The 24,650-nt window shown below is 59.8% G+C and overlaps 4 protein-coding genes across 5 annotated transcripts; 2 read left to right on the top strand and 2 right to left on the bottom strand.

Moving 5' to 3' along the window:
* Positions 1-1,526: 1,526 nt before the first annotated feature.
* On the bottom strand, positions 1,527-3,575 carry LOC121080091 (CD48 antigen-like). Of its 2 annotated transcripts, none has more exons than XM_040577952.1 (4): positions 3,379-3,575; positions 2,520-2,837; positions 2,176-2,436; positions 1,527-1,883 (listed from the first exon to the last, which is right to left on the bottom strand). In XM_040577952.1, the coding sequence occupies exons 1-4, from the start codon at positions 3,527-3,529 to the stop codon at positions 1,789-1,791; spliced, it is 825 nt and encodes a 274-aa protein (XP_040433886.1). In that variant the 5' UTR covers positions 3,530-3,575; the 3' UTR covers positions 1,527-1,788. The 2 variants fall into 2 exon arrangements, with proteins under 2 accessions (XP_040433886.1, XP_040433887.1); XM_040577953.1 differs by having other exon boundaries at positions 2,520-2,834.
* Positions 3,576-5,508: 1,933 nt separating this feature from the next.
* On the bottom strand, positions 5,509-11,117 carry LOC121080138 (natural killer cell receptor 2B4-like). Its single transcript, XM_040578002.1, has 8 exons — positions 10,227-11,117; positions 7,817-8,137; positions 7,466-7,744; positions 6,963-7,085; positions 6,389-6,453; positions 6,195-6,260; positions 5,972-6,037; positions 5,509-5,838 (listed from the first exon to the last, which is right to left on the bottom strand). The coding sequence occupies exons 1-8, from the start codon at positions 10,510-10,512 to the stop codon at positions 5,752-5,754; spliced, it is 1,293 nt and encodes a 430-aa protein (XP_040433936.1). The 5' UTR covers positions 10,513-11,117; the 3' UTR covers positions 5,509-5,751.
* LOC121080096 (natural killer cell receptor 2B4-like) lies at positions 10,785-12,473 on the top strand. The gene is made up of 3 exons (XM_040577958.1): positions 10,785-10,794; positions 11,677-12,114; positions 12,187-12,473. Exons 1-3 carry the CDS (start codon positions 10,785-10,787, stop codon positions 12,471-12,473), a joined length of 735 nt encoding a protein of 244 aa, XP_040433892.1.
* Positions 12,474-15,780: 3,307 nt separating this feature from the next.
* LOC121099452 lies at positions 15,781-17,489 on the top strand. The gene is made up of 3 exons (XM_040618379.1): positions 15,781-15,992; positions 16,180-16,509; positions 17,027-17,489. The coding sequence occupies exons 1-3, from the start codon at positions 15,938-15,940 to the stop codon at positions 17,308-17,310; spliced, it is 669 nt and encodes a 222-aa protein (XP_040474313.1). The 5' UTR covers positions 15,781-15,937; the 3' UTR covers positions 17,311-17,489.
* The last annotated feature ends 7,161 nt before the right edge of the window (positions 17,490-24,650 follow it).

Below are 24,650 nucleotides of genomic sequence, written 5' to 3'. Positions count from 1 at the left end.
AATCCTAAAGCCTTTTACTGTCCCTATTAGCTCAGGCTGAAGTGTCCTGGCTGGAAAGGTGCATGAGGTATGGCACCAATCTCCGTATCTGTTCCTCGCAGGAGGTTATATGCTGATGCTCAGCGGTCATCCTGGATTTTCTGAGAGGCAGAAGAGCCCCAAACCTCCATATAGGAAAGGACCAAGACCCAAGCAAATATTTTCAACAAGGGGGGGGTGGATTTCTGCAAAAATATACATTGGTGCTAAAACCATCAGCCCACCAGTAGAAATTACCCCAAGCTGGTAATTACCCCCAGGGTGGGAATCCAAAATCCCCCTCACCAGGCAGCCACCCACCAAGGACCCCCACCCCGAGCCTGCAGTCCCTGCCACCAGCCTTTACCGCAGGGCTCGGAGGGGGTCTGCTGGAAAGGGGTTGGTGGGGTAACCATGTGGTTGGTAACCGCAAACTGCCCTTCCTTAAGTGATCTCTCTATTAAGAAATAATTAATAATTCACTTTGACCCTCTCTGGGGATAGAGCATGCCATGTCCCACCCTAATCCCCCTCCCCAATAAATGAAATGCAGACCCCAGGGGTCACAACTCCCCTTGACAGCTTCTGTAACCAACCCACAGGGCTCCCCCATTTCTCTGCTCAGGTCTGTCCTCACCAAGGCCCCCAGACTCTTGCTCCTTACTGATTTTTCAAATGAGTCAGTGAGGTCCCTGTTGATCCTTTGATGAATCTGACCTTAGGTGTCTTTACTTAAAAACAGTTCTGGAAAGCGATGCCTCTTGGGTTTTATGGAGGGTAGGAACCTGGTTCTCCCCTTTCTTGAGCTGCTTCACTGGAGCAGCCACGTCCCAGGGCTGCGGTGGCCCTGAAACATGTCCCCATCCCTCCTTGCAGGCTGAGGGACCATCACCATCATTCACAAGACGCATCCTCCCACCCCAACAGCCCATGTCCCGCCATCCAGAACCATGTCCCTGTGGGGGACAACTGTGGAGGGGCTCCTGTCCCCAGCAAGGGTGTTGGGTGGGAAACACGGCTCCTTCCATCATCTCCTGCAGTCCATGAGCACCCTTTGCAGCCAAGCCCAGCCCAGAGAATGCAGAACAGGCACCTAAAAATGTGGTCTTTAGGGTTAAAATTAATTTCATGTGTACAGAGACATTTCTGAAGACAGAGGCCATAGTCACCCTGCAGATCCCTCCCTCACAGAGAGAAAAGCACCACCTTAGTTCTGTGCCCACGAGATGCTCTGGTGTCCTTGCACCCAGCCGGTGTCCCCAGTTTCAGGCTAAACACATCATGCACTGTCCTGCACTGTCCCACGGCTCATCAGTCCCATCAAGGGCATCACCCACAGCAGGTGATGGCTGAGGACCCCCAGGAAAGGGTTAGATTGGGTTTCCTCACAGATCCCAGGGCTGGGGAGAAGAGGATTTCCAAGCAGTTAACCATTAATTTAGCAATTTAGATTGCTGGCATTCTCAAAAAAAAAAGGAAAACCAAACAATCAAACAAAAACCGGTTGCAACAATATTCATACCCGTTTTATTCCAATCTGGAGAACATGATCTCTGAAGGAAGGAAAGGAGAGAAGGGGAGGAGGGACCCTGAAGGCAGCAGCGGAGCAGCCAGAGACCAGGTGGGTGATGGTGTAACCGATGCTGGTTCTAACATTTCCCTTGAGCACCTGCATCTTTCTGCATCCAGCCAGCCTGGGGGCCTCATCCAGGCACTGGTCCAGTGGTGGGGGGTGCTGAGATGAGTACAGAGGTCAACTGAAGAGCACCCTTAATCCAGAGGGAGGAGGAAAAGGAGGAGGACGAAGTACCCCAGGGCCATCAGCACGCTGGTGGTGGTGCAGGATGCGGCACTGGAGGACTCACCTGGAGGCAGAGGGAGACCCAGGGTGTGTGGGGGGGCTGTGGCGTTCCCTAGGGGCCCCCCTGACCCCCTCCCCAGGTGGGTTCCTGCCACCCACAGCCCATGGTGCAGGAGGAAAACCAGGACCCACCACTCCTGACCCATGAGGCACTCCCAGCCTTGCAGGGACCTGCCGTCTTCAGGGTCACGGCCACTGCTCTGGGGGACCACCCCCCACTCCCCCCCAAGCCAAGGGCACCTTGCTGCCCACCCCACCCGAGTTTTGCTATCTCACATGTCCATGGCAGGCAGTACCTATCCAGGAGCAGGGGTGCCTGTAGGTCAGCGAGGTGGAGTTGGAGGACACGGGGTTGCTGGCTTTGCAGGTGTAGGTTTCTAGCGAGGGGTTGAAGGAAACATGCAGCACAGAACCACCCGCATCTGGTGGGACCTTCTTGGACCGCTCCCACTCGTAGGTCACCCCTTCGAGCCCCACTGAGCACTTCAGGATGGCTTCACACAACACTGGCTCATCCCCGATCACCTCGACATTCACAGTGGGCTTTGGCACCAGGTCTGCAAGAGGCAGCGGGATGTTGGAGCATCCCCATCCCCCGTGGTGTGGGCACTGGGACAACCCTCCCGTCCCCCCAGCTCACCATACACCGTCAGGAGGATGTTCTCGATGTGCTCCTTGCCCTCGACATCCTCCAGGTACACCTGGTACGTGCTGCTGTCTGTTTCCTGAAGGGAGCTGATCTTTAGGGTGTTGTTGGGGAAGAGCTCCAGGCGTCCCTTGTAGGGGGTGTTGGGGTATTGGACCGGCGCGCTGCCATCCCGGCTGGCAATCTTCATTACGTTGTCACGTCGCCATTGGATTTGGTGATAGGTCTGGTTTTGCAGGCTGGGACTGAGATACACCACCCCGTGAACGGCCCCCACAACCTCCGATGACCAACCCTGTCGTGCCCCGGCTGCTGAGAAAGCAGAGATGGGTGTCACTTGGGCAGTCAGATGTAGCCCATCCCTCCGCGGGACTTGTCACCACGTGGGGACCTCCATTCCTCCCAAATATCTGGAAAATGCAAATAACCCGTTTGCTCCCCAGTTCCCAGCAGCTCTGCACTGCCTTGGCCTTGGAGGCACATTGCAAGGACAAAAACAACAACAAGCTGATGGAAGACCTTCCTCTTCCTCTCCCCAAGCACGGAACCACCCAACTTCCGCAATGTTTAAGGTTGGTGGTTTTTTTTCCCTTTGCTTTCATTTTGGGGGTCCTCGCCCCCTCCATGCTCGCCCAATAGTGGGCCCCCAGCTTGGTGCTGGCGATGCCAGGGGGGTTCATGGGAAGGGGGGCGATGGATCACAGCTCGGACGCAGCACCAGGATGGGAAAAGCCAGAGGAGGGAGCTGGGACGGGGGGGGTTACCCACAGACACATCCCCAAGGTCCCCCCCATCCCTCAAGCCACGTCCCCCCAACCCAGCACCCGCACCCTAGGAGAACCTGCCGCCATACCTTGCATGATGAAGAGGAGCGCTGTGGTAAGCCTGGCTGCCATCTTCTCTCTGTGCCCACACCTGACCCCAGGGGGGGAATCCGAAATCCCCCTCACCAGGCAGCCACCCACCAAGGACCCCCACCCCGAGCCTGTAGCCCCTGCCACCATCGTTAATCCTGGGGCTCGGAGGGGCTCTGCCGGAAAGGGGTTGGTGGGGGAAGCATGTGGTTGATGCACGTGGTTGACAACCACAGACTGTGCTTCCTTTACAGAGCTGAGAAGCAAAACAAAAATGAAAATAATTCACCTTGAGCCCCTCCAGAGACTCAGCACCCCATCCTGATAAATGAAATGCAGACCCCAGGGGTCACATCTCCCCTCGAAAGCTGCTGTAACCAACTCACAGGGCTCCCCCATTTCTCCACTCAGGTCTGTCGTCACCAAGGCCACAAGACGTGCCATTGAGCAGCCTCAGCTTGAGCTGGGACCACCGGCACGGGTGTTCAGGGCATCCCTGGGACCCTGGTTTGTGGGTGATGATGTAGGTGGGAAGGAGACAGGAGGGATGACTGGCTGATGCTACAGCACGTGCTGCAGCCCCGGCACGCTGGACTCCGACCAGGGCGGATGCTTAAAACAACAGATTTTAATTCCAGCCTGGATTCCTTCCTGAAAGATGACATTTCAGGGCCTGTGCTGAGCTCCAGCTGAGGGATGCACGGGGCAGCGAAGCTGGTACAGCCCCCTTGTTGGGGGCAAACGGTCTCCAGCATCTTCCCACGCACCACCCCAGCCGCGAGCAAGGAGATGGGGTCCGACCCCGGCCATGAACAAAGAGCGACAGTGGCACCCGCTGAGCCCTGACCCAGTTTAATTTCAACCCTGAGTTGTCCCCATCCAGCCGAAATGAGGATGTACGAGCACACCAGCAGCCATTCGACGACGCCGTGGCTGGATCGCTGCCGCCGATCCAGTGGCACCGCGGTGACGAGCGTCCCCTGGCTTGTTCCCGTGCCTGATGTCATGACAGTGAGAGGAACCGGCGGAGACGGGAAAGCAAACTTCCCTGGCAGGGAGCAAAGTGCTGCCTCAGCACTTGCAGAGAGCGCTGCAAATTATCTCCAATATGCAGAAGCAGGTCATTAGCGTAAATTACAGCGCCGTGATGGAGCGTGGCTTCAGCAGGAGCACGACAGGCTGATGGATGCGTCAGCCCCCAGGCTCCGTGCTGTCGCCTTCAGATGTTTCCACTCATCAGGAATGTGGGGACCCAGCATTTCGGGCTGCGATGCAGCTCCTGCTTTAGCCCCTGCGCACAGGCAGCGGCCACAGCCCAGCAAGGGCTGTCACCGCATCCCCAGCACCGAAGGGTTTCCATCCCCTCCATCCTGCCTGGACTTTTCCCACTGAACCCAGCCCCGTGGGGAGGGGGATGTAAGAAGTATTCAACCGACACTCACAGCGGATGGGGCTCGGGATGGCAGAAACCAGCCCAGCTCCGACAGCAGTGCCAGCGCACTGTCCCTGACCCCCATCCATGCCAGCCCAGCCCCCTAAATCCCCTTATTGTGGCAACCAGACCCCCCCTCCCTCCTCATGCCAGCCTCCCAGCGCAGCTCCCGGTTAATGATCCCAATTAATGCTCGTTTCACAGGGAGCAGCCGCAAAGCTATTTTGACACGAGGACTCAGGCTGGAGGGGAGCACCGCGGAGCTGCTGCTGCTCCCTACGCTGCCATCAAAGTGCCACATTTCATTTTAATCCCAAAGAAAAGCCCTTGATCTTCCTTTTGGGAAGATCTTTGAAGCCAGAGCCCCTTCTTTCTTCAATCCTTCTCCCAGGGCCACCTGTGCCATAAGAGCACGGGATAATTTACGTGGAAAGGGTTGTGGCGGCGTCTCCGGTCTCAGCTCGCCGTGGGGCAGCTGGGGCCATGCCCAGCTGGTGCAGGCAGGGACCACCCTGCCCGGGGCCACCTCTCCCCTGCCCGACACACACGGCTGGAACTCCACAACGTGAATCTCCACAGAAGAGTCCCATCACTTCAGAGGCTGAGCCACAAACAGGCTGTTCCCACCACTTCCCTGTGCCAGACGTACATTGCAGGCTATCAATAGCCAATTAAGCTAATGAAAGAAGTACCACAATTGTACTTCAGCTTTTATTTGCACCGAAAAAATAAATTCCTGAGCGTATCAAACCTGTCAAGACCTCAAAATCCCACAAGATCACACGCTGGCACTGAACACATGGACACTACGTGTGTTCTCTTCATGGTGCTGCCTGTCCAATTTCACATCCGTCCCCTCCCTAGACAGGTTCCCATCCCAAATCTTTCGCCCTTTCCTCGCAGCCCCAAAAAACAAACAAACTTCGGAGATACCCAGGGCTCATCTCCCCACCGGTCCAGTGCCCATGACATCTACGTAGGCAGTGGAAAACAGAGCTGGGTCCAGCCTTTTCCTCCTGAGAGAAGACTGCGGAGCGGAGAACCCACCATCAGGCAACATGGGAGTGGGGTGATGAACCCAGCACCCGGCTGACAAACCGAGGGGAGCTGAGGCTCTGTGCCACCGCAGAGGGACAGGGATCATGGCAGGGTACCCTCACCTTCGCAGTGGGCCGAACCATGGAGTAGATGGTGGTGTTTTCAGGCCCCCGATGGCAGCTGGGTCCCTGCCAGGGAGAAACGGTCAAGATGCACAAAGAAAAGGAAACTTTGGGCAAAAAGGGGGGGATTTGGTGGTGGGGACAAATGTGTCCAGCCTGGGGGCTGCACAGCTGAGCCCACGGCGCAGCCCTGGTCCCCGCTGCCAGCATGGGCTGACCCTACCGGTGTTTTGGGGCAGATGACAGCATAGATGGTGTTTCCTTCCAGGGCGACCTCACCAGTCCCATTCTGGAGGAGAAAGCAACCCCAGACTGGTTAAAGGATGCAACCCGAGGGGGGAAGACATTTCCAGACAGATGTCCCATCCTGCCAGGCAGAACAGGGAGGGGACACCCAAGGACACTCCCAGCACTCACAGGGTCTTGAGCAGTTTCGGCTTTTCCCACCTCGTCATAGACAGTCAGACTCTGCTCAACGCATCCTGGGGGAGTTTGAAGGGTCAGTGTCAGACAGCTGATGCGTTAGACCCCCCCAGACTGAGGAGGTGGGGGGTCAGCCCTCAAACAAAGCAGAGGGAGAAAGAGGTCCCTTGGCAACTGGGAAGGTTTACTTTGTGGGCACCTGGCAGGGGCTGGGGAGGGATGCTTCAGCTCCAAATAAAATGAACACCCAAACCCAAACAGTCCTCTGGACCCCAGGGGATGAGACCTCCAGGTTTGGGCACCGACGCTTGGGCTGCTGCGATGCTTCATCTAGCTCATCAACCTGGACCACCCTGCATCAGCGGGGGTGAGCAAAGACTTTGTGCCCTGTGCAGCACCTGGCAGGGGGTAGCAGTGCCCAGTGGCTTACCCCGCACCAGCCCCAGGAGAGGGAAGCAGCCCAGGGCCAGCATGGAGAGCATTAGTAGCATGACAGAAGGCAGGGGCTGCACAGCCAGTCCCACTGCTGCCCACCCCACGAGCTGCCGCACCAACCCCAGGGACAAACCTCCTGGAGGGTCCTTTCGTCGCTTCCTCCACCAGTAGCAGGTGACAATGAGGGCTACAGAGATGGCCAGTGCCAGCCCCAGGGACGTGGCCACTATCCCCCACGGAATGATTCTGAAAAGCCCTGGGGGAGGAAAAGCGGAGCAGAGCCTCAAGCAATTTCTAAGCACCATCTCCATTGCAGCCCACGGACTCAGTGGTAACTGGGAAACCTCACCCTGGTTACACCACCCGTGCTCAGCATCACGTTTCTCTCCACCAGGAGGGAAAATTGGGCATATTTTATGATCAGTGTGATGCCCTCTGCATTTTTGCTGAGGCCCTGAGAGGACTGGAAGCAGTGCGGCTTGTGTATCCCCTAAATCCTGCTTTTACTGGAGATATGCAAAACCCACCTGGATGTGACTGTGCAACCTGATCTAGAAGAACCTGCCTTAGATGGAGCTTGGATTAGACGATCTTGAGGTCCCTTCCAACCCTGACCATTCTGGGATGGCAAATTACCTGGGGCCGCAGCACGGCAGGCTGCCCCGGCGTCGGTGCTGGCCGTGTCCCAGCTCACCGCGTTACTGGCGTTGCAGCGGCAGACGGTGGAGTTGGCATCCCCACGGAGCTGCAGGTGCAGCCGGGGCTGGTGGCCCAGGGCTCCCAGGGCATCCCCGCTGCAGGACCAGCTGTAGGAGACGCTGCCGGTGCTGGGCACGGTGCAGAGCAGCGAGAGGTTGCACCAGCCCTGCTCCCAGTGCAGGATGCGTGCCTCCAGGAGCAGCTGGCCGATGGGCTCTGTGGGGATGGAGCTGGTGAGAAGGGATGGAGGGGACAGGGGGATGGGGACACGGGGACACGGCTACTCACCCCACACCGACACCTGGAAGCACAGGGCAGTAATCGAGCCTGAGGCATCCTCAAATTCTGCCATATAGATCCCACTGTCTGCCGCGCTAACCTGGCTGATCCGCAGGGAGAGGGTCTCCTGCTGGAAAGCAGCTCTCCCAGAAAAGTTACCCTTGGGGGGTGAGGCTACGCTGTTCTTCTCAGCCGTCAGGATCCGCTGCCAGCATCCCACATCCAGCTGCGTTTTCCATTGGACTTTTACCCACCCCAGCTGGGGTCTCCCCGGCAGCAGCTGCAACACTCCGCCAGCAGCCACGGCTTGCTCCTGGTATTCCAGGCATCCTAAAGCAGAGAGGGGCAAGCAAGTGACTGTGGCCCTGGGAGATGCCCATGGAGGGGGCACAGCCACTGGAGCCCACCATGCCCCAGAGCCGCAGCCCTCAGCACGACCCCTCCAGCTCCCCAGGGACAGGGAGCTCAGCCCGGTTCCCACCCCCATGGCAGTGGTACCCTTCTCCCTGCACCATCCCAGGCTGGCGGCACATCTCCTGCACCCGCTGCCCCGGCCACACTTTGCGGATGGGTCATGTAACATCCCCTGCCCAGAGCAGGGGTAGGTGCAGACCCTCTGCTCATATCACCTGGTCGCTTATTTGTACCCCACTTCCTTCCTTGCCTGTTCACCCTGGGGAACAACAGGAATTTTGCCCGCTGAACCCCTTTTTTTATTTATTTTTCTTGAGTTTCTGTGCTTGCCTCCCTCTTTTCAGTGCAGCCCCGGATGTCAAGGGCTCTGGTAGAGGCAAGATAAAAAAAGCCCCTACAACAAAGGAACACCCGCAGCTACGGGGGCTGAGGGTGCACGCAGCCTCACTGCTTCCGCAGGGCTGCCTGTGGTCAGGGCAGCATGGGGGGCTGCCTGGCCCCGAGGGCGCTTTGCACAGCCCCACACAACCCCCCACCTCGTGGCCCTCAAGGCAAACATCGGCCTCCAGGAGCTCCCACCCTGCAGCCCCCAGCAGGGTTTTGCCTCCATACAAGTGGTCCAAACACCGAGCCACGCTCGGAGGGCACCCAGGGGCCAGCGACTTTGCCACCGCAGCCACCAGACTCCAAGGAGCTCCAGGTTAAACCTTGCCTTGGCAAAGCCACAGAGGATGCCTGCCCTCCCCAGCCCCCTGCGTGCAGAGGGGACACCCCAGCGCTCAGCAGATCTAGGAGCACAAGAAGCTAGAGCAAGCAAAGGCAGAAGCATCCTCCCCCAGGGAAATGAAGGAGCAGGTTTGGGAGCAGGCGCTATTTATCAGTTGCCACCCTGATGGCTCGCACCTGAGACCCACAGCTCATTACAAATGGGGGCCCTTCCTCACCCCTCCCAGTATTAAACAGCCTGCAAGAAATAGGAGCTGTGGTCTATTATTGCTTTGTAGGTGTTCAGTGCTGCAAGAAAAATGTGAAGGCCCCTTAACACCCTTATCCTAGGCTCCTGGAGCTGCCCAAGAGCATGTCTCCAAGTATGCAGAGTTGGAGAAGAAATCATGCAGAAAATACCTGCCTGGAGATGTGATTGCAACCCTCTGCCTACAGCCAGAGTGAGCGCCGGGCCGGTGCAGCACACCTCAGGTTAAGCGTGCCAGCACCTGCAGGGAAGTTTTGCAGCTCAGCTGAGCCCGTGGTTGCTGGAGGCTCTGCAGCTTCAAGCAAGCAACACCCCATCTTGTGCGCCCCCCAGCTCCGCACCATCAGGGTGGGCGATGAGGCTGGGAGAGGTGGCAAGAGAGGGAGGGTGGAGGCGATGCTCACCTAGTCCCTGTGAGAGCAGGGAAGGGTGGATGGAGTATGCGGACATGCAGCTGGGAAATGCTCCAGCCACCAAGCTGGCCCCCAGACCCGGGCATTTATCTGCTCCCCTCATGCAGAAGTTGCTGGCTTTAGGAAGAAGACCTTCAGCCACCACCAGCTCCCCTGAATTCATGGGGAAAAAGATGTCTTGCTTGCTCAGTGGAGAGATGCAGCCTCAAAAAGCTGCATTTTGGGGTTCAGGAAGGGTCAGCACTGCTCCAGCAAGTGATTTATTTTGGACAAGCTCTGCCTGCAAAGGGGAACTGGCTCTGTGTGAGAAGCATCGCGGCTCTGCCCGCTCTGGGTGGGACCAGACACAGAACTGAAGCAAAGCCAAAAAAAACCCAGCCCTGCTTTATCTCCCCAGGGACCCCAAGCCCAGCTCGCTGCCCAGGACCCTGCAGCCCCCTCTGGCCTGAGTGCCCGCGGACGCCAGTGCATTGGCCAGCCTTTCCCCAGCACCCAGCCCCCCATGCAGCAGCAACACCTCCCCACCCGCGTGGGCAGCCGGGCTCACCCACCGCCAGCCTCCCCTCTGTGCCGTAAGCCCCCATCCTCCTGATAAGCCTGGCACCGCACCCCCCCTCACCTTGGTCACTGGCAGCGGGGAGCAGCACCAGGCACAGCAGCACCAACAATGCGGGTGAGCACCCGGGTCCCCCCGTGCTGGTGCATCTCCTGGTGGCACTGGAGCAAGGTCCCTGCAGCCAGGGAGGTGCAGAACCCCTTGGAGATGGTGACTGTCCGCCAGCGACTTTCTCTCCCTCCTGCGGTTCCTTCGCATCCTCCACTTCCATGTGGTCTCCTTCACCCTGTTGCCCCCCAGGCCACCCCTCTTCCAGGATGGGTGCTGAGGTCCCCGTGGGGGAGGACATGCTGGTGGCTGCCCCGGTGAGCTCAGCTGCAGGGCTGGGTGGCTGCAGACCTCAGGAAACTAATTTTAATTAGCAGGGGGCGGGTGGGGAGAAGTGGTTTTTGTTTTTTTTTCCTTCCCTTTGCAACTCGCTTCAGGAGGAGCTGCACCAGGCGCTGCACGGCAGCAGTTTGTGATGTGCAGATGTGTCCAGCACCCCGATCACAGGCAGGGGACAGCCCCCAACAGCAGAATTTGGCCCCCTGGGGAGCAGTGCTCAGCCCAAAGACCACCATGCCGTGGGGTCAGGGAGCTGGGGAGTGGAGCAGCCTGGCCAGGGGCCTCCCATATGATGCAAAGCCGGGGCTGATCCTGCCCCAATCTCCCACCCCAATTCTCACCTTTCCTTGGGGCAGCCATGGAGCACATCACCCTTCCTCTCCTTGTCTCCCTCTTCTTCCTCTGCTGAGCCCAAGGTAAGCGCAGGCGGGTGGCAGCCGGGCTTATCGCAGGAGCTGCAATAAGTTGTGTCCAGCCTCGGCAACAGCCATCACGTGGGGATGGAAAATTCCTTGGCAAACGGCTCTTCCAAGCACACCCGGGGCCAACGTTGGGCTGCGGCTTGTGTTTGAGGGGTTGTTCTTCTTTTTTTTTTTTACGCAGACTAACAAGTAATCACCTTGTCACAGGATGAGAGCGGTCTCTCGGGTTGCTGGGTGAAGAAAAGAAACCCCCACAAATGGAAGCTGAAAGCAAAAGGCGCGTGTGGAGGGTCAGAAAGTTGCAGCACGAAGGGTACGGCTTAATTTGGGCCATTAAGAGGGAATTACTGTAAAAAAAGAAAAAGTCCTTTTTATAAGGAAGGGCTGCACATCTGGGAAAAATGTGCTGCTGGGGAGGGTTTGGCTCACAGGGGAGAGTGGTGAGTAAGAGCTTCGTCACAGCCTCCTGCCTTTGGAAAATGGGTTTCCCTCTCCGTTAGCTTTAGATAACGGAAATATATTGGTACAAAATAAGCCCCGGGGTGCGTGGCTGGGAGTATCTTTCTCGCCAGCTGAAGCTACAGTGGAGATGGAGGATGGGAGAGCGAAAGGAACTGAAAATGGCTTCCCAAACCAGGCTTGGCCTCCCTAGGTGGAACCAAGGGCGGCTGAAGGCATGTGGTGCCGGAGGCTCTGATCCCCAGGGAGGGATGGAGCAGGGCTGTGCTGGGTGCGGGACCCCCCTGCGCTGGTGGTGGCTGTGCCCCCTCCATGGGCATCTCCCGGGGCCACAATCACTTGCTTGCCCCTCTCTGCTTTAGGATGTCTGGAATACCAGAAGCAAGCCGTGGCTGCTGGCGGAGTGTTGCAGCTGCTGCCGGGGAGACCCCAGCTGGAGTGGGTAAAAGTCCAATGGAAAACGCAGCTGGATGTGGGATGCTGGCAGCGGATCCTGACGGCTGAGAAGAACAGCGTAGCCTCACCCCCCAAGGGTAACTTTTCTGGGAGAGCTGCTTTCCAGCAGGAGACCCTCTCCCTGCGGATCAGCCCGGTTAGCACGGCAGACAGTGGGATCTATATGGCAGAATTTGAGGATGCCTCAGGCTTGATTACTGCCCTGTGCTTCCAGGTGTCGGTGTGGGGTGAGTAGCCGTGTCCCCGTGTCCCCATCCCCCTGTCCCCTCCATCCCTTCTCACCAGCTCCATCCCCACAGAGCCCATCGGCCAGCTGCTCCTGGAGGCACGCATCCTGCACTGGGAGCAGGGCTGGTGCAACCTCTCGCTGCTCTGCACCGTGCCCAGCACCGGCAGCGTCTCCTACAGCTGGTCCTGCAGCGGGGATGCCCTGGGAGCCCTGGGCCACCAGCCCCGGCTGCACCTGCAGCTCCGTGGGGATGCCAACTCCACCGTCTGCTGCTGCAACGCCAGTAACGCGGTGAGCTGGGACACGGCCAGCACCGACGCCGGGGCAGCCTGCCGTGCTGTGGCCCCAGGTTTGTAGGTATTTTACATTTTTTTCGGGGGATTTTCTGTCCCTCCAGCTCCAGACTTAAATTCCTTTGAGATAAATAAATGGGAGATCTAGCCACGGACTCCGCGTGCAGAGGGTGTGCGAGGTGGCTGGGAACCAGTGTCGCCGTGACAGGATCAGTCCCACAAGTGCTCTGAGCTTGTGCTGTGACAATTCAGCCTCAGCGCCCCCCCGGCGGGGGGTGGGGCAGGGGATGTGTCCCCCCTCCCCTTCCCCACCTTCTGTCTCTATTCATGGCCCTCCTGCAGAGCCAAGGGGCTGCTCCACCGCTGGCGCTGGGCATTCCCATGGCACACACATCCTTGTCCGGCAGCAGGGACCCCCTTCCTGCGGTGCTCCCGGCTCTTTGGGTGCTGGGTAGGAAACACACCCCCCCCAACTGTGGAACCTGCAGAGTAGCCTCCAGCCCCCACCCCGCTATGAGCATCACATTGGTCCCCAATAAATGGGCCACCTTTAACAGTGGGGAGCTCTTAACCCCCCTGAGCGCAGAATAAAGAAAAATCTACCTCCCCCCCCCGCCCCCGTATTCTATATTTTGGGTTCTTGAAAAACTTCTGGGCTGTTCTGTGGAGAGGATGGGCCACAGGGGGATTCACCCTCCAACGAGCCAGGGCAAAGCTTCCCACCACCCCAGAGGGAGACCCTCAAGGCAGGGCTCTCTTTTTTTTTTTTTTTTTTTTTTTTTTTTGAGCAAACAGGGACAGGCTCCACCAGCCAGCACGCTGCCAGACCCTCGCTCTGGGATGGAGCCGTCACGATGGGATCGGGATGCAGGGATTGAGGAGCATCACTCCAGCCTTGCGGTAACACTCCTCACCATCTTTTAATGAAGCAGCCCGGAAGGTTTATTCCCTCTCCCAAATATCTTAACTCCAGATCTGCTACGGAGAGGTAAACTGAGGTTGGGGCACCGTGTGGAAGGAGCATCATATTATTTGGGCACAGCAGCAGTTTGTTGGTCCCATTTTTAGCCCCAGCCAACATATACCACCTCGTTAAATCATTGGTAGGTATTAATGAACCTGTCCTGAGAGCGGGTGTACTACCATCCAGCAGCACTCTTGGCTTTTCCTGGGATATCAGGGTTTTCCGAGCCCGGCACAGCCTCGCTGAGGCCAGGCTTCCCCCATACCCACGCTGTCCCCTGCCCGGTGGCATCACCCGGGTCTGGTGGATGGCAGACAGCCGCAGAGCTGCTGGAAGAGAGCAAGAGGCACCAGGGCTGGCGGCCCCTAATCCGATCACCCCACCGTCTGCTTCTGCCCTCCGATCCCCACCACTAATCACCTTACGGTAAGCTCATTGCCTCCGCCGCAGCCCTGAGCCATTCCCCAGTCCCACTGCTGGGTTGGATGCTGGCGGGGAAACTGTGGCTGGCAACTGGGAGATGCGTGCGGTGAGCTGGGGACCGGGGGTCTCTGCTTGTGAAACCGCCACCCCCAGCAGTGGGCTGGTTCTGCTGGGAACTGGGCAAACGTGTAGGAAAGGGGCAGATTCCCAGCAAAAATCTTGGAAAAAGGTCACGGCACGGGAGGCAGAGGATCAGCTCAGCCTCTCCGGCAACTGGAGCGGGTTTCCTGCTAGCCTGAAAGCCGCTGGTGCGCACGCCCAAGGATGCACAAGCCGATGGGCGCCCACTCCATCACCCAGCAGCAACCAGGGTGCAACGGCTTCAACCCCACTGGGGAGGGGGAAAACTGAGGCACGGCCTGACCCCACAAGCCTGGCTGGAGGGAGCTCCGCTGGCTTTCCCTCCCTGCACGGTGCCCCGGCGGTGACGTGGGCCACGCCGGCTCCCACGGCCCCTTCCTCCCCCTCGCAGGCAGAGGAGCAAAAAAACTAATTAAGGCTACAAAGGGAAAAGCAGCGTTTTGCAAGGTTGAAAACCTCCGTTCCAGAGAAGGGGCTGAGCCGATTAATTAGAGCTTTTGTCTGTGGCTCCATTCAACATGTAGGGAACAATTTACATCAAGGAGACCTTCCTTGGGCTGGAAGAGCTTTGCCCAGGGAGCGCAAGCCACGGGAGAGAGGGGAGGGGGAAAAGGGAAGAAAAAAAAAAAAAAAAGAGGAATGAAAGGGAAACATTTACCACGTTTCACAGACCACGTTGAGGAGGAAGGGAAGATGCTGCATACTTGAAGCACCGCATTGCAGAGGGTGTTTTTATTCAGCGCATCATCCGCGGTTTCTCACTCCCCTTCCAGCTAAATTTGGCCCCTGAGATGCGCAGGCGAGGGGGGCGGCGAAGGGCGGGGGGGGGGGGGGGGGGGGGGGGGGGGCAGAGCTGCTGGTGGGGCCGTGCGGTGGCGTGGGGACGTGGGGCTGCTCTCCCAGCTCCAGCATCCCTCCAGTGTTGGGGAAAGCAGCTGGTGCGGCTGAACCAGCTGCGTGGGGCAGGTGATGCTGCAGGGTGGGAGCGGGATGCGGGCGGCCATCCCGCACGAGGCTTGCGCGTGGATGCCACTGTCAGGGTCCCCGTGGGGACCCCCACAGCCCCCCTGCCCTTCTCACGCCGGCAGCTTTTTTAATGCTTTCCTGTTTTAATGGGGCTGCAGCCCATCCCCGCAGCATCCCGCCTGTGCTCTGCTTCTGAACCACCAAGGGAGGAAAAGCCACAGGATTTTTGAAGCAAAATCCTCTCCCAGGCCGGAGCGTGGCTCTGCCCGAGAGGTGGCAGCATGCGACCATGCTCGGTGGCAGCCAGGCTGGGCTCATCCCTGGGGGGTCTCAGCCTGGCCCTGGGCTGGGGTCCCTGACGCCCCCCCCCCCCCCCCCAGCATCCATCCTGAGCTGAGGTCTGGCTCCGTGTGCTGATCCCAAATCACTCCGGGACGCAATAACCGGGTGGGCACCTTCGCCTGTGAGCGGGGCAGGGACGGAGGCTGTGCAGGGGTGGCATCCAGGCTTCCACTGAGAGCATCATGCAGAGTGGCTGAGCATCCCCCAGCCCCAGCCAAAATTCACCTGTCCTGGGGGGCAGCGCCTGCAGCTGTGTCCTTGTTCCCAGCTGGTTCCAGTGGGAAAAGGGCCGGGTTGCACAAGGGCAGGACCCCAGCTCTGCCCATGCACCCCAAACCCCTGCATCCCCTCGGCCACCGGTCCCAGCACCTCCGCCGGTTATTCACCACCCACACGTTACCGGTGAAGTGGGAGCTGCCCCTTCCTCTCCTGCCCATCCCCCAGGGCAGGGTCAGGCCCTGGCACGTCCTGGCACACACCAGCTGCCATCGCTTCCTCAGCGAAGCCCGACCCACCGGCCGAGTCACCGCTTCCCTCATCCCACGAGCACCCAGTGTCCTTCCTGGCAGTGAGCCCCCTGCCATCCTCCCGCCGGCCCCAGGCGGTTTCCTGCCCCTGTGGGGCTCAGCCCCACGGGTCGGGGGTCACAGCATCCGCTCAACCCCCCAGCCAGCCCCACACAAGGAGGGGACATGGCCGGAGCCAGGGCCACGCTGCTTTGCTGGGCGCTGCTGGCAGCAGCCGGGGGTAAGGATGCTGCTGGGGCTGGGGGGGGCAGTTTGCTGCAGGCAGGGCTGGGATGCACCAGCATCCATCCCTAGGGATGCTTCAGGGTGGTCTTTTTTGAAGGGAGGTGGGGAGATGGAGACCACCCTCGCTCACCCTGCTGACCTCACCACACCCTGTGGTCCTCAGCACAACCATCCCTCGGCAGGTCTGCAGCTCTGCCACGGCATGAAGCGGCTGGAGGGGGTGAAGGGACAGTCCCTGTCCTTCCCAGCCCTGCACTCCATCTCTGCGAACATCGTGAGGGTCACCTGGAGGTTCGGAGGCACCCACATCGCCGAGGCCAAGCCCACGAAGAGCATGTTCACTTCCAGCCTCCTGCCGAGGTTCCACGGCCGGCTGCTCATCCACCCCAGCAACCTCTCACTGGAGATCAGGCTGCTGAGGCTGGAGGACGCCGGGAATTATGAGGTGACCGTGGACACTTTGTCCGACCCCACCAAGCCGAAGACCTTTTACTACTATTTGATGGTTCATGGTGAGTTCGAGGATGGAGGGAGGAGGGTCATGGGGACCAGGCTTGGGTTTGGTCCACCACAGCTATGTCCCCATGAGGGTGGGCTGCCACTGCGTGCCCCGAGCCCACCCATCCCATGGCACCCCCCACCCTTGACCATCAGGAGGAGCCCAGGATGGGCAGGTAGTCAGCGGTGGAGAAATTCCCTTTCCTCTTTTGATGTCTGAGCTCACCCACTGCACTGGCTGCACCCAGCCCCGGTGGCACCCAGACCCCCAAGGGTGCTGCACCCAGCCCCGATGGCACCTAGACCCCCAGGATGCTGCACCCAGTTCTAGTGGCACCCAGACCCCCAGGATGCTGCACCCAGCCCTGGTGGCACCCAGACCCCCCAAGATGTTGCACCCAGCCCTGGTGGCACCTAGACGCCCAGGGTGCTGCGCCCAGCTCTGGTGGCACCCAGACCCCCCAAGGCAGGGGCCAGTCTCCTGTCCCCAAAACAGCCACATGTGGCTCATGCCATGCCCTGTGCTCACAGATGGCTCATCTGAGACAGTGACCAGGACCGGTGGCACGGGAGGACACAGCAGGAGCCCTGTGGCACCCTGGGGAGCGACCAAGCCACATGGCAGAGACACCGTGACACAGGGCACAGGTGGGGGGCAGCCCCTGGACAAGGGGGGGAGGTCGGGGATGTGCCCAGCACAGAATGGCTACTGCGTGGTGAAGGGCTATCTGGTGGCCGTCATCTTTGGGCTGCTGCTGCTGCTGGTGGCCGCTGTCCACATCGTGACCAGGGACAGCCACCAAGCTGGGGGGTGAGGTCTCAGCAGATCTAGGAGTGACTGAGCCCCCCGGCATCACCACTCCCTGGGGACCACTCCCACGGCAGTGATGAGCCCGTACTCTGGGCTCCAGGAGCGGTGGCTGCCCTGCCTCAGTTTCCCCAGCTGGGGAAAACCATGATTGCTCTAATAAAATCTCTCAAGGACGTGACGTAACACCCAGTTCCCTCATCTATTGCACAAGCAGCTGCCCCAAAATGCATCAACATCTCTTCCTCCCAGAGGCCACCGCAGCCCGGGGGGGGTGGCAGCCCCCCCGGTACCTGGTAGGACCCAAACACACTCCGGTGCAGCCGCTGCATCGAGTGTGCCACAGCATCGGGTCTCAGCGCACCTGAGGTGGGGACACCTCCATTACCGGGACATCATCGGTTCCATATTTACAGCCCCGAATCTGGTGCGAGATAATAATTCAGCGTCTCATAAAACCTTCTATAGTTTATAATAAGTGAATTATTTACTGGTGACCCTGACTAAATGCTTCGCGGCATAAATTATTGAGTGGCAGATCTGTCAAAAAGTTCTCATAAATAAGTTATCTGGTGCTGTCTTAATGTTCCCAGTAAATTACTCATTCAATCTCCCGTCTAAATGCTCTCCTGGGGAAATTACTCGCGCCTGCTGATTTATGAATTAGGCCTGGGCAAATAAGGACGATTAGGAAGGAGAGCCCTGCCGGGGCACCCGAGGGCTTCGCTTCGCCGTGACGTTTCATCCCAAGAGCATCCCTGGTGCCACCCCATCCCACAGCTGCTGGGTACCAGGCAGGATGGATGCTGGTATGCCCCAAGTGCTGGTCCCAGAGGGACTGTCCCCACCCCAGGGGGCTGAGCATCCTCCTTCCTGCCGCAGGCACCAGGCAGACAGTGATCCCAGAGTCCCACAGTGATCCTGGGGTCAGGCAGTGATCCCAGGACCAAGCAGCAATCCCAGGGTCCCACAGTGTAATCCCAGGATCAAGCAGCATTCCCAGGGGTCCCACAGTGTTCCCAGGATCCAGCAGCAATGCCAGGGCCATACAGTGACCCCAGGACCAAGCAGCAAGGGTCCCACAGCGATCCCAGGGTCCCACAGCGATCCCAGGACCAAGCAGCAATCCCAGGGTCCCACAGTGATTCCAGGGTCCCACAGCGATCCCGGGGTCCCACAGTGATCTCAGAGTCCCACAGCGATCCCAGGATCAAGCAGCAATCCCGGGGTCCCACAGCAATCCCAGGGTCCCACAGCGATCCCAGGACCAAGCAGCAATCCCAGGGTCCAGCAATGATCCCAGGGTCCCACAGTGATCCCAGGACCAAGCAGCGATCCCACGGTGTTCCGTCCCCCCCCCAATCCCAGGGTCCAGCAGCTTCCCGCAGCGATGCCTGGGGAAGCAGCGCCCACTCCCAGCCCTGCCGCCCTTCTCCCCCATCACAGGGGGGACTCGGGGGGGGGGGGGGGGCTCCCCCAAACCCACCCCCACCCCCCCAGCACTGAGACACCCCCAGCCACCCCAGGCTCGTTCCCTGCTCTCCATGGCTGGTGGCACACAGTGCTGCCCAGCTGGGTCATTGCCCAGCAAGCGGGGGGCTCCATCACCCCCAACAAGCCCCAGCCCCCCACCCCCACAGCTGGGGGTCCCTTGCTTGAGCACGTGGAGAACCATATTTTTCCAAGGTCCTGGGCATAATTAAAGCATTGCCCCAGGAGTACGACAGCCGCAATCCCGAGGTCACACTGAGACCGAGGGGACACCGGTGTCACCACCCCTCTCCCTGCCACCGGCGCTTTCAATGAAGCGCTTTGCTCTTATTCCAGGAGCGGAGCTGATTAAAATAATACATTAAGTGCGGCTCGACCTCATGGGGTGCTGGGATGGGGGAGCAGCCTGCGACCGAGGCTGTTCCATCAGTCGTGGAGGATGGTGGGGTTCGGGGGCAGGAGGAGGAAGGAGAGAGGAAAATTCACCGGTGGGAGCCGGGGGTTTCACAGGAGACCAGGATGCCATATGGTTTTCCAGGGTGGGACACCCGGATTTGCCCCCACGGAGGGGATGGGGATGGGGATGGGGATGGGGATGGGATGGGGATGAGGATGGGGGCGGCTTCCCCTGGGGATGCTCCTGAACCTGCTTCAGCGCAAAGGCCACCCCGGCCTCTCTGGTGGGTCCCTGGGGAGCCCGCTCGCCCATCACCCACGTGCCAGGCCTGCACCAGTGTTTGCTTTAATAATTAAATGCCGGTTTGGGGGACAATTATTTATTTAAAGGAAACAGCGTGTTAACAAGAACACAATCTAATCCCCAGTGACAGATGTCTGCTTTATTAGCACCTCTGTCCGAAAGCCGAGCCCGGCAGGCAAACAAACACACACGACAAATAAAACCCTCATTAGAAGATGTAAGCACAAGCCAGAAATTAGTGCGGGGCGGGGGGGGGGAATAAATATTAAAAGGCAGTGCCCCCCGCCCCTGGTTCGCACCAGCGCTCTGTGGTGGAGGTGATGCTCGGAGCTGGGGCTGGACCAGCCCTGGGGTGATGGTGGAGGCAGCGTTTGGGTTAAATCCCTGGCGAGACGGCACCTGGCTGGCCCTGGGTTGAGGAGGACCACCAGATCTGCTCGAGGTTGTGTCCCCTTTTTGCCCCGTGGCACCCAAATCTGGTGTCTTCGCCTCAGCCTGACGCCAGGGAGCTGCAGGGTTTGGGAGATGGGGAAACTGAGGCACCAAGGGGCAAAGGGACCCCGACCGCGGCACCCAGGGGAGACACATCTCAAGGCGCCCTTCATGGGGGAAACCCCCATGGCAGTGATGGGGAGCAGCGGGAGAAGGACAGGCAGCGCAGGCAGCACGGGCAGCGGGTTACGGGGACAGGATTAGTGCCGGCAAAACAGGCTCAGTCCTCAGCCGCCGTCTGGGGCTGGGGGGAAGGAGAGCGGATTTTCCCCCCGAGCAGGATTAGTCCCAGGCGCTGTCGGCACGGGGGGGGGTGCTGGCTGAGCAGTTTGGGACGCTGGGGATGGGGTCCCAGTGGCCGGGCCAGGGCTGGGGCACCGTCACCCACTGCCCCCCCCTGCCCGGCTGCCCCCGCTGTGGCTCGGCAGCAATCGAGGCAGCGATGGAGCCACGGCAGAGCAGCCCCGCGGGGGCTCTCCGGCACGTCCCCATCTGTTTGGTGTCCGTCGAGCAAATGCCTCCGTGAGGACCAGCTGCGAGCTGGCACCCAGCACCCGGCTGGCACCCAGCACCCACCCCGGCACCGGCTGGGGAAGCCAGAGCGTCTGGTCCCCTGGGAGCTGCTCCCGGGCTGGAGTCCCACCTCCATCACCTCTTCCTGGGATTCATCTGAAAAATAAAAGAATTAAAATAAAAAACGGCATCAGCAAATTGTGGAGGGTTGGGTGCCCTCCTGCAGCGCCTGGTGGGGATGCTCTGATGTCTAATATAGGGCTGAGCTCACCCAGCGTTGTTCCCACCCCCCTCTCATTGTCCCAATCTCCTTTATCCCTGTGACTTTGACCCACTTGTGCAATTTTTTCGAAATCGGCCGAGGAGTTGAGCAGTTATTGCAGGAGGGGAAGGAGGCAGGAGGGGAAGGAGGCCAGAGAGGCGAGGGAAGCTGCCTTTCCTCAGGGAATCGGAGCAGGCAGGAGCTGGGTGAGCAGCGCCCACCACAGCCCCCCTTGGAAGGCAGTTAGTTAATTACGGCGGAATAGAGGTCACACCGGCAGGAATGTACGAAGTCAGGCAAAGAGGCTTCCTCGTAATTGCTTTTTAAAAAAAAAATAAATAATAATAATAAAGAGACCTTAATGCGGGTCTGAGGGGCTGGGTATAAACTTTGCCAGCCTGGCCGCTTCGTTAAGCGAGGAGTTATCCTGCTTTTCTCCGCCGAGGTGCTTTTCCTAAGCCAACAAAATATCTCCAATTTGGTTTTTTGCTCCCCATCGTCGCCCCTGCATCCCACCTCAGCCGCCACGGGAGCATCGAGCGTCGCACCTCCCTGGGGACCCCTGGTCCGGACCTGGGGCCGGCTAACGAGCGGCTTCGTTAGCCATTCCGCTCCGGCACATCGCTCGTAATGAGGAAAAGCGACCGGCTGCTTCCAAATGGGTTCTGGAAGCTGCTCGGAGCCATTAGGCTCTGTATAAATATCATGATGATTGTTATTATTATTGGCGCAGATGGGCGCGCACGGCTCGCCGCACACGGCGGGGATCCTGCCCTGCCTCCGGCGCTCTGCCGGTGGGAGCAAACAAACCCCGCTGCCAGTCCCGGCTCCGCAGGGTGCTGGGGGTGCTGTGTACCCCCCCCCCCCGGGTCCGCCAGCCCCCCACCCCAACCTAGGAACGAGGGGGAGATGGAGTGAGACCTCTCGCCTCGCAGAGCCCGTGCCACCAAGGATGTCCCCAAGGGTCACCGTGGCCACAAGGCTTGCTCAGCCCACTGGGGACGATGGGCTAACGCGGAGCTGGCCAGGCTGTGCTGCCCCGGGGGGGTTGTGCCCCCCAGTCTGCCAAGGTTTGGGGGGCTGGTGCTGCCTCAGCTGCTCCCCCTGACCCCCAACCCGGGGGCGGCCAACGCGGCAGCGTCGTGTGCCCATCAGCAAATTCCCGGCCGCTGCCACCCCTGCCCTCGCTCCCCTTCCTCCTGCTTGGAAAACTCCTTCGTGTTTCGCTCCGTGGCCACCTCCTCCTCCTCCTGCTCCAACAGCCCCGGGAGCCCGGGGGGGGGCAGCTCCACCGGGGTCCTCCCACCCCACGAGACCCTCCAGTGCCCAAGGACTTTGACCCCATTTGGGCTAAGAGGAGCCCCCGGGTGCGGCAATGCCGGGGGGCACCCACGCGCCCCCAACCCCACCTCGTGTCCCCCCCCTCCCCCTGCCAAGCCAGCCCAACCTGCATCGCCCCCTCGCCCCCCCCCCCCCCCCCCAGAAGAGCCGCTGTTAATACTTTTCACAAAACATCTTTTATTTTCATCGCAAAGCATCTGTCTCGGCACGGCCACCGGTGTCCCCAGGGGCTGTGCCACAGGGGTTTGGGGGTCCCCAGGGCCACCCGAGGGGTCCCTGAGTGCCCCCGCAGGGAGCAGCGGGTCCCTGGAGAGGAGGGAACCAGGACCCCCCACCCCGAACCAGGAGCTGTGGGGTCCAGGGTGGGTGCTGTGGGGTCTCGTGGGTGGTGCAGGGTCCTGGGTGGGTGCTGTGGGGTCCCCAAGAGCCAGCAGGGACCCCAAACCACAGCCACCCCCCGGGGGCGGGACCCCCGCCTGCCCCATGGGTGGAGGCGGGGGGACACCCCAGCATCGGCCTGGGTGCTGAGGGGGAGGGGGGACCCCAACACTGGCCCGGGTGCTGGGGGGGGGACCCCAACATCAGCCTGGGTGCTGGGGGGAGGGGTGACCCCGACATTGGCCTCGGTGCTGGGGTGTGCGGTGGGTCCTGGATCCTGGCAGAGCGTGGGAGACGCCTGCTGACTCCGGCTGCCCGCGCTGCTTCCCATTCCCGACGTTTTCTCTAAAACCCTCAGGGCCAGAAATCCTATTTCAGAGGAAAAAAAAAAAAAAGAAAAAAAAAAAAGGAAAAAGAAAAAAAAAAGAAAATAAGGAAAAAATAAGAAAAGAGAAAAAATAAAAGAAACTGAACAACAACCACCCCAAAAAAAAAAAAAATAAACCAAGCCCACACGGCGGGAGCTGGAGCTTTGCCCACCAGCCAGGGCCGTGGCGTGTGGGCAGGGGGCGAGGGGCTCAGCGCCGGCACCCGCGGGGATGCTGGGTGCTGTGGGGTTCAGGGTGGGTGGTGCAGGGTCCTGGGTGGGTGTCATGGGGTCCTGGGTGGGTGCTGTGGGGTCTGGGTGGGTGGGGTGGGGTCTCGTGGGTGGTGCAGGGTCCCTGGTGGGTGCTGTGGGGTCCTGGGTGGGTGCTGTGGGGTGCCGGGGGGGTGCTGTGGGGTCTGGGTGGGTGAGGTGGGGTCTCGTGGGTGGTGCAGGGTCCCTGGTGGGTGCTGTGGGGTCCCTGGTGGGTGCCACAGGGTCCGGGGTGGGTGCACGTGCCCGGCCGCCTACAGTGTGCGCGTACCTCAGGGTGCACGCACACACAGAGACACGCACCCCACACACACGTGTACAGGCATGCACAGATGGATACACATGGAAGCACAAAGCCACCCCGCCACGCTCATGTGTGTGTACATGCCCCAACATGCTCACACACACATGGAAATGACACCCCGACATACATGCACACGTGTGAAAACACCCCAGTGAGCCAAACATGTGGATACAAACCCATAACATGCATGTATGCACTCCAACACACACAGACATGCAAGCACACAGCCCAACATACACATGCACACCCAAGCAAATGCACACCCCGACACACATGTGCACACCCGCACACACCCCAACACACATGAACACACTCCAACACACAAGCACATGCCCCAACACACGTGCATGCCCCGACACACACGTGCACACCTCAACACACACGCACACACCCCAGCACACACCTACAGACCCCAACACACATGTACAGACCCCAACATGCATGTACAGACCCCAACAAATATATGCACAACCCAACAGACGTGCACACTCGACCACACATGCACATGGCCCAACACACATGTACAGACCCCGACATACATGCACATGCCCCAACACACACGCACGTGCCCCAACACACATGTGCACACCCCAACACACATGTGCACACTCCACCACACATGCACATGGCCCAACACACATGTGCACACCCCAACACACACGCACACGCCCCAAAACACATGTGCACACTTCACCACACATGCACATGGCCCAACACACATGTGCACACCCCGACATACATGCACATGCCCCAACACACTCGTGCACACTCCAACACACATGTACAGACCCCAACAAATATATGCACAACCCAACACTCATGTGCACACTCCAACGCACACGCACACGCCCCAACACACATGTGCACACTCCAACACACACGCACATGCCCCAACACACATGTGCACACCCCGACATACATGCACATGCCCCAACACACACGCACACGCCCCAACACACATGTGCACACTCCAACACACACGCACATGCCCCAACACACATGTGCACACCCCGACGTACATGCACATGCCCCAACACACACGCACATGCCCCAACACACATGTGCACACCCCGACACACACGCACACGCCCCAACACGCACACGCCCGCCCCAAACCACGCGTGACGCGCGAACAGGCGCCCTGCCCCCCCTCCCCCCCCCCCCCCCCCCGCCCCCCCCCGCCCCCCCCCCCGCCCCCCCCCGCCCCCCCCCGCCCCGCCCCGCCGGCA

This window comes from Falco naumanni, chromosome 20, assembly GCF_017639655.2.
Source record: "Falco naumanni isolate bFalNau1 chromosome 20, bFalNau1.pat, whole genome shotgun sequence".
NCBI classification, from domain to species: Eukaryota; Metazoa; Chordata; class Aves; order Falconiformes; family Falconidae; genus Falco; species Falco naumanni.
The sequence above is the reverse complement of the archived record's forward strand: the minus strand, read 5'-3'. Positions and strand labels throughout refer to the sequence as shown.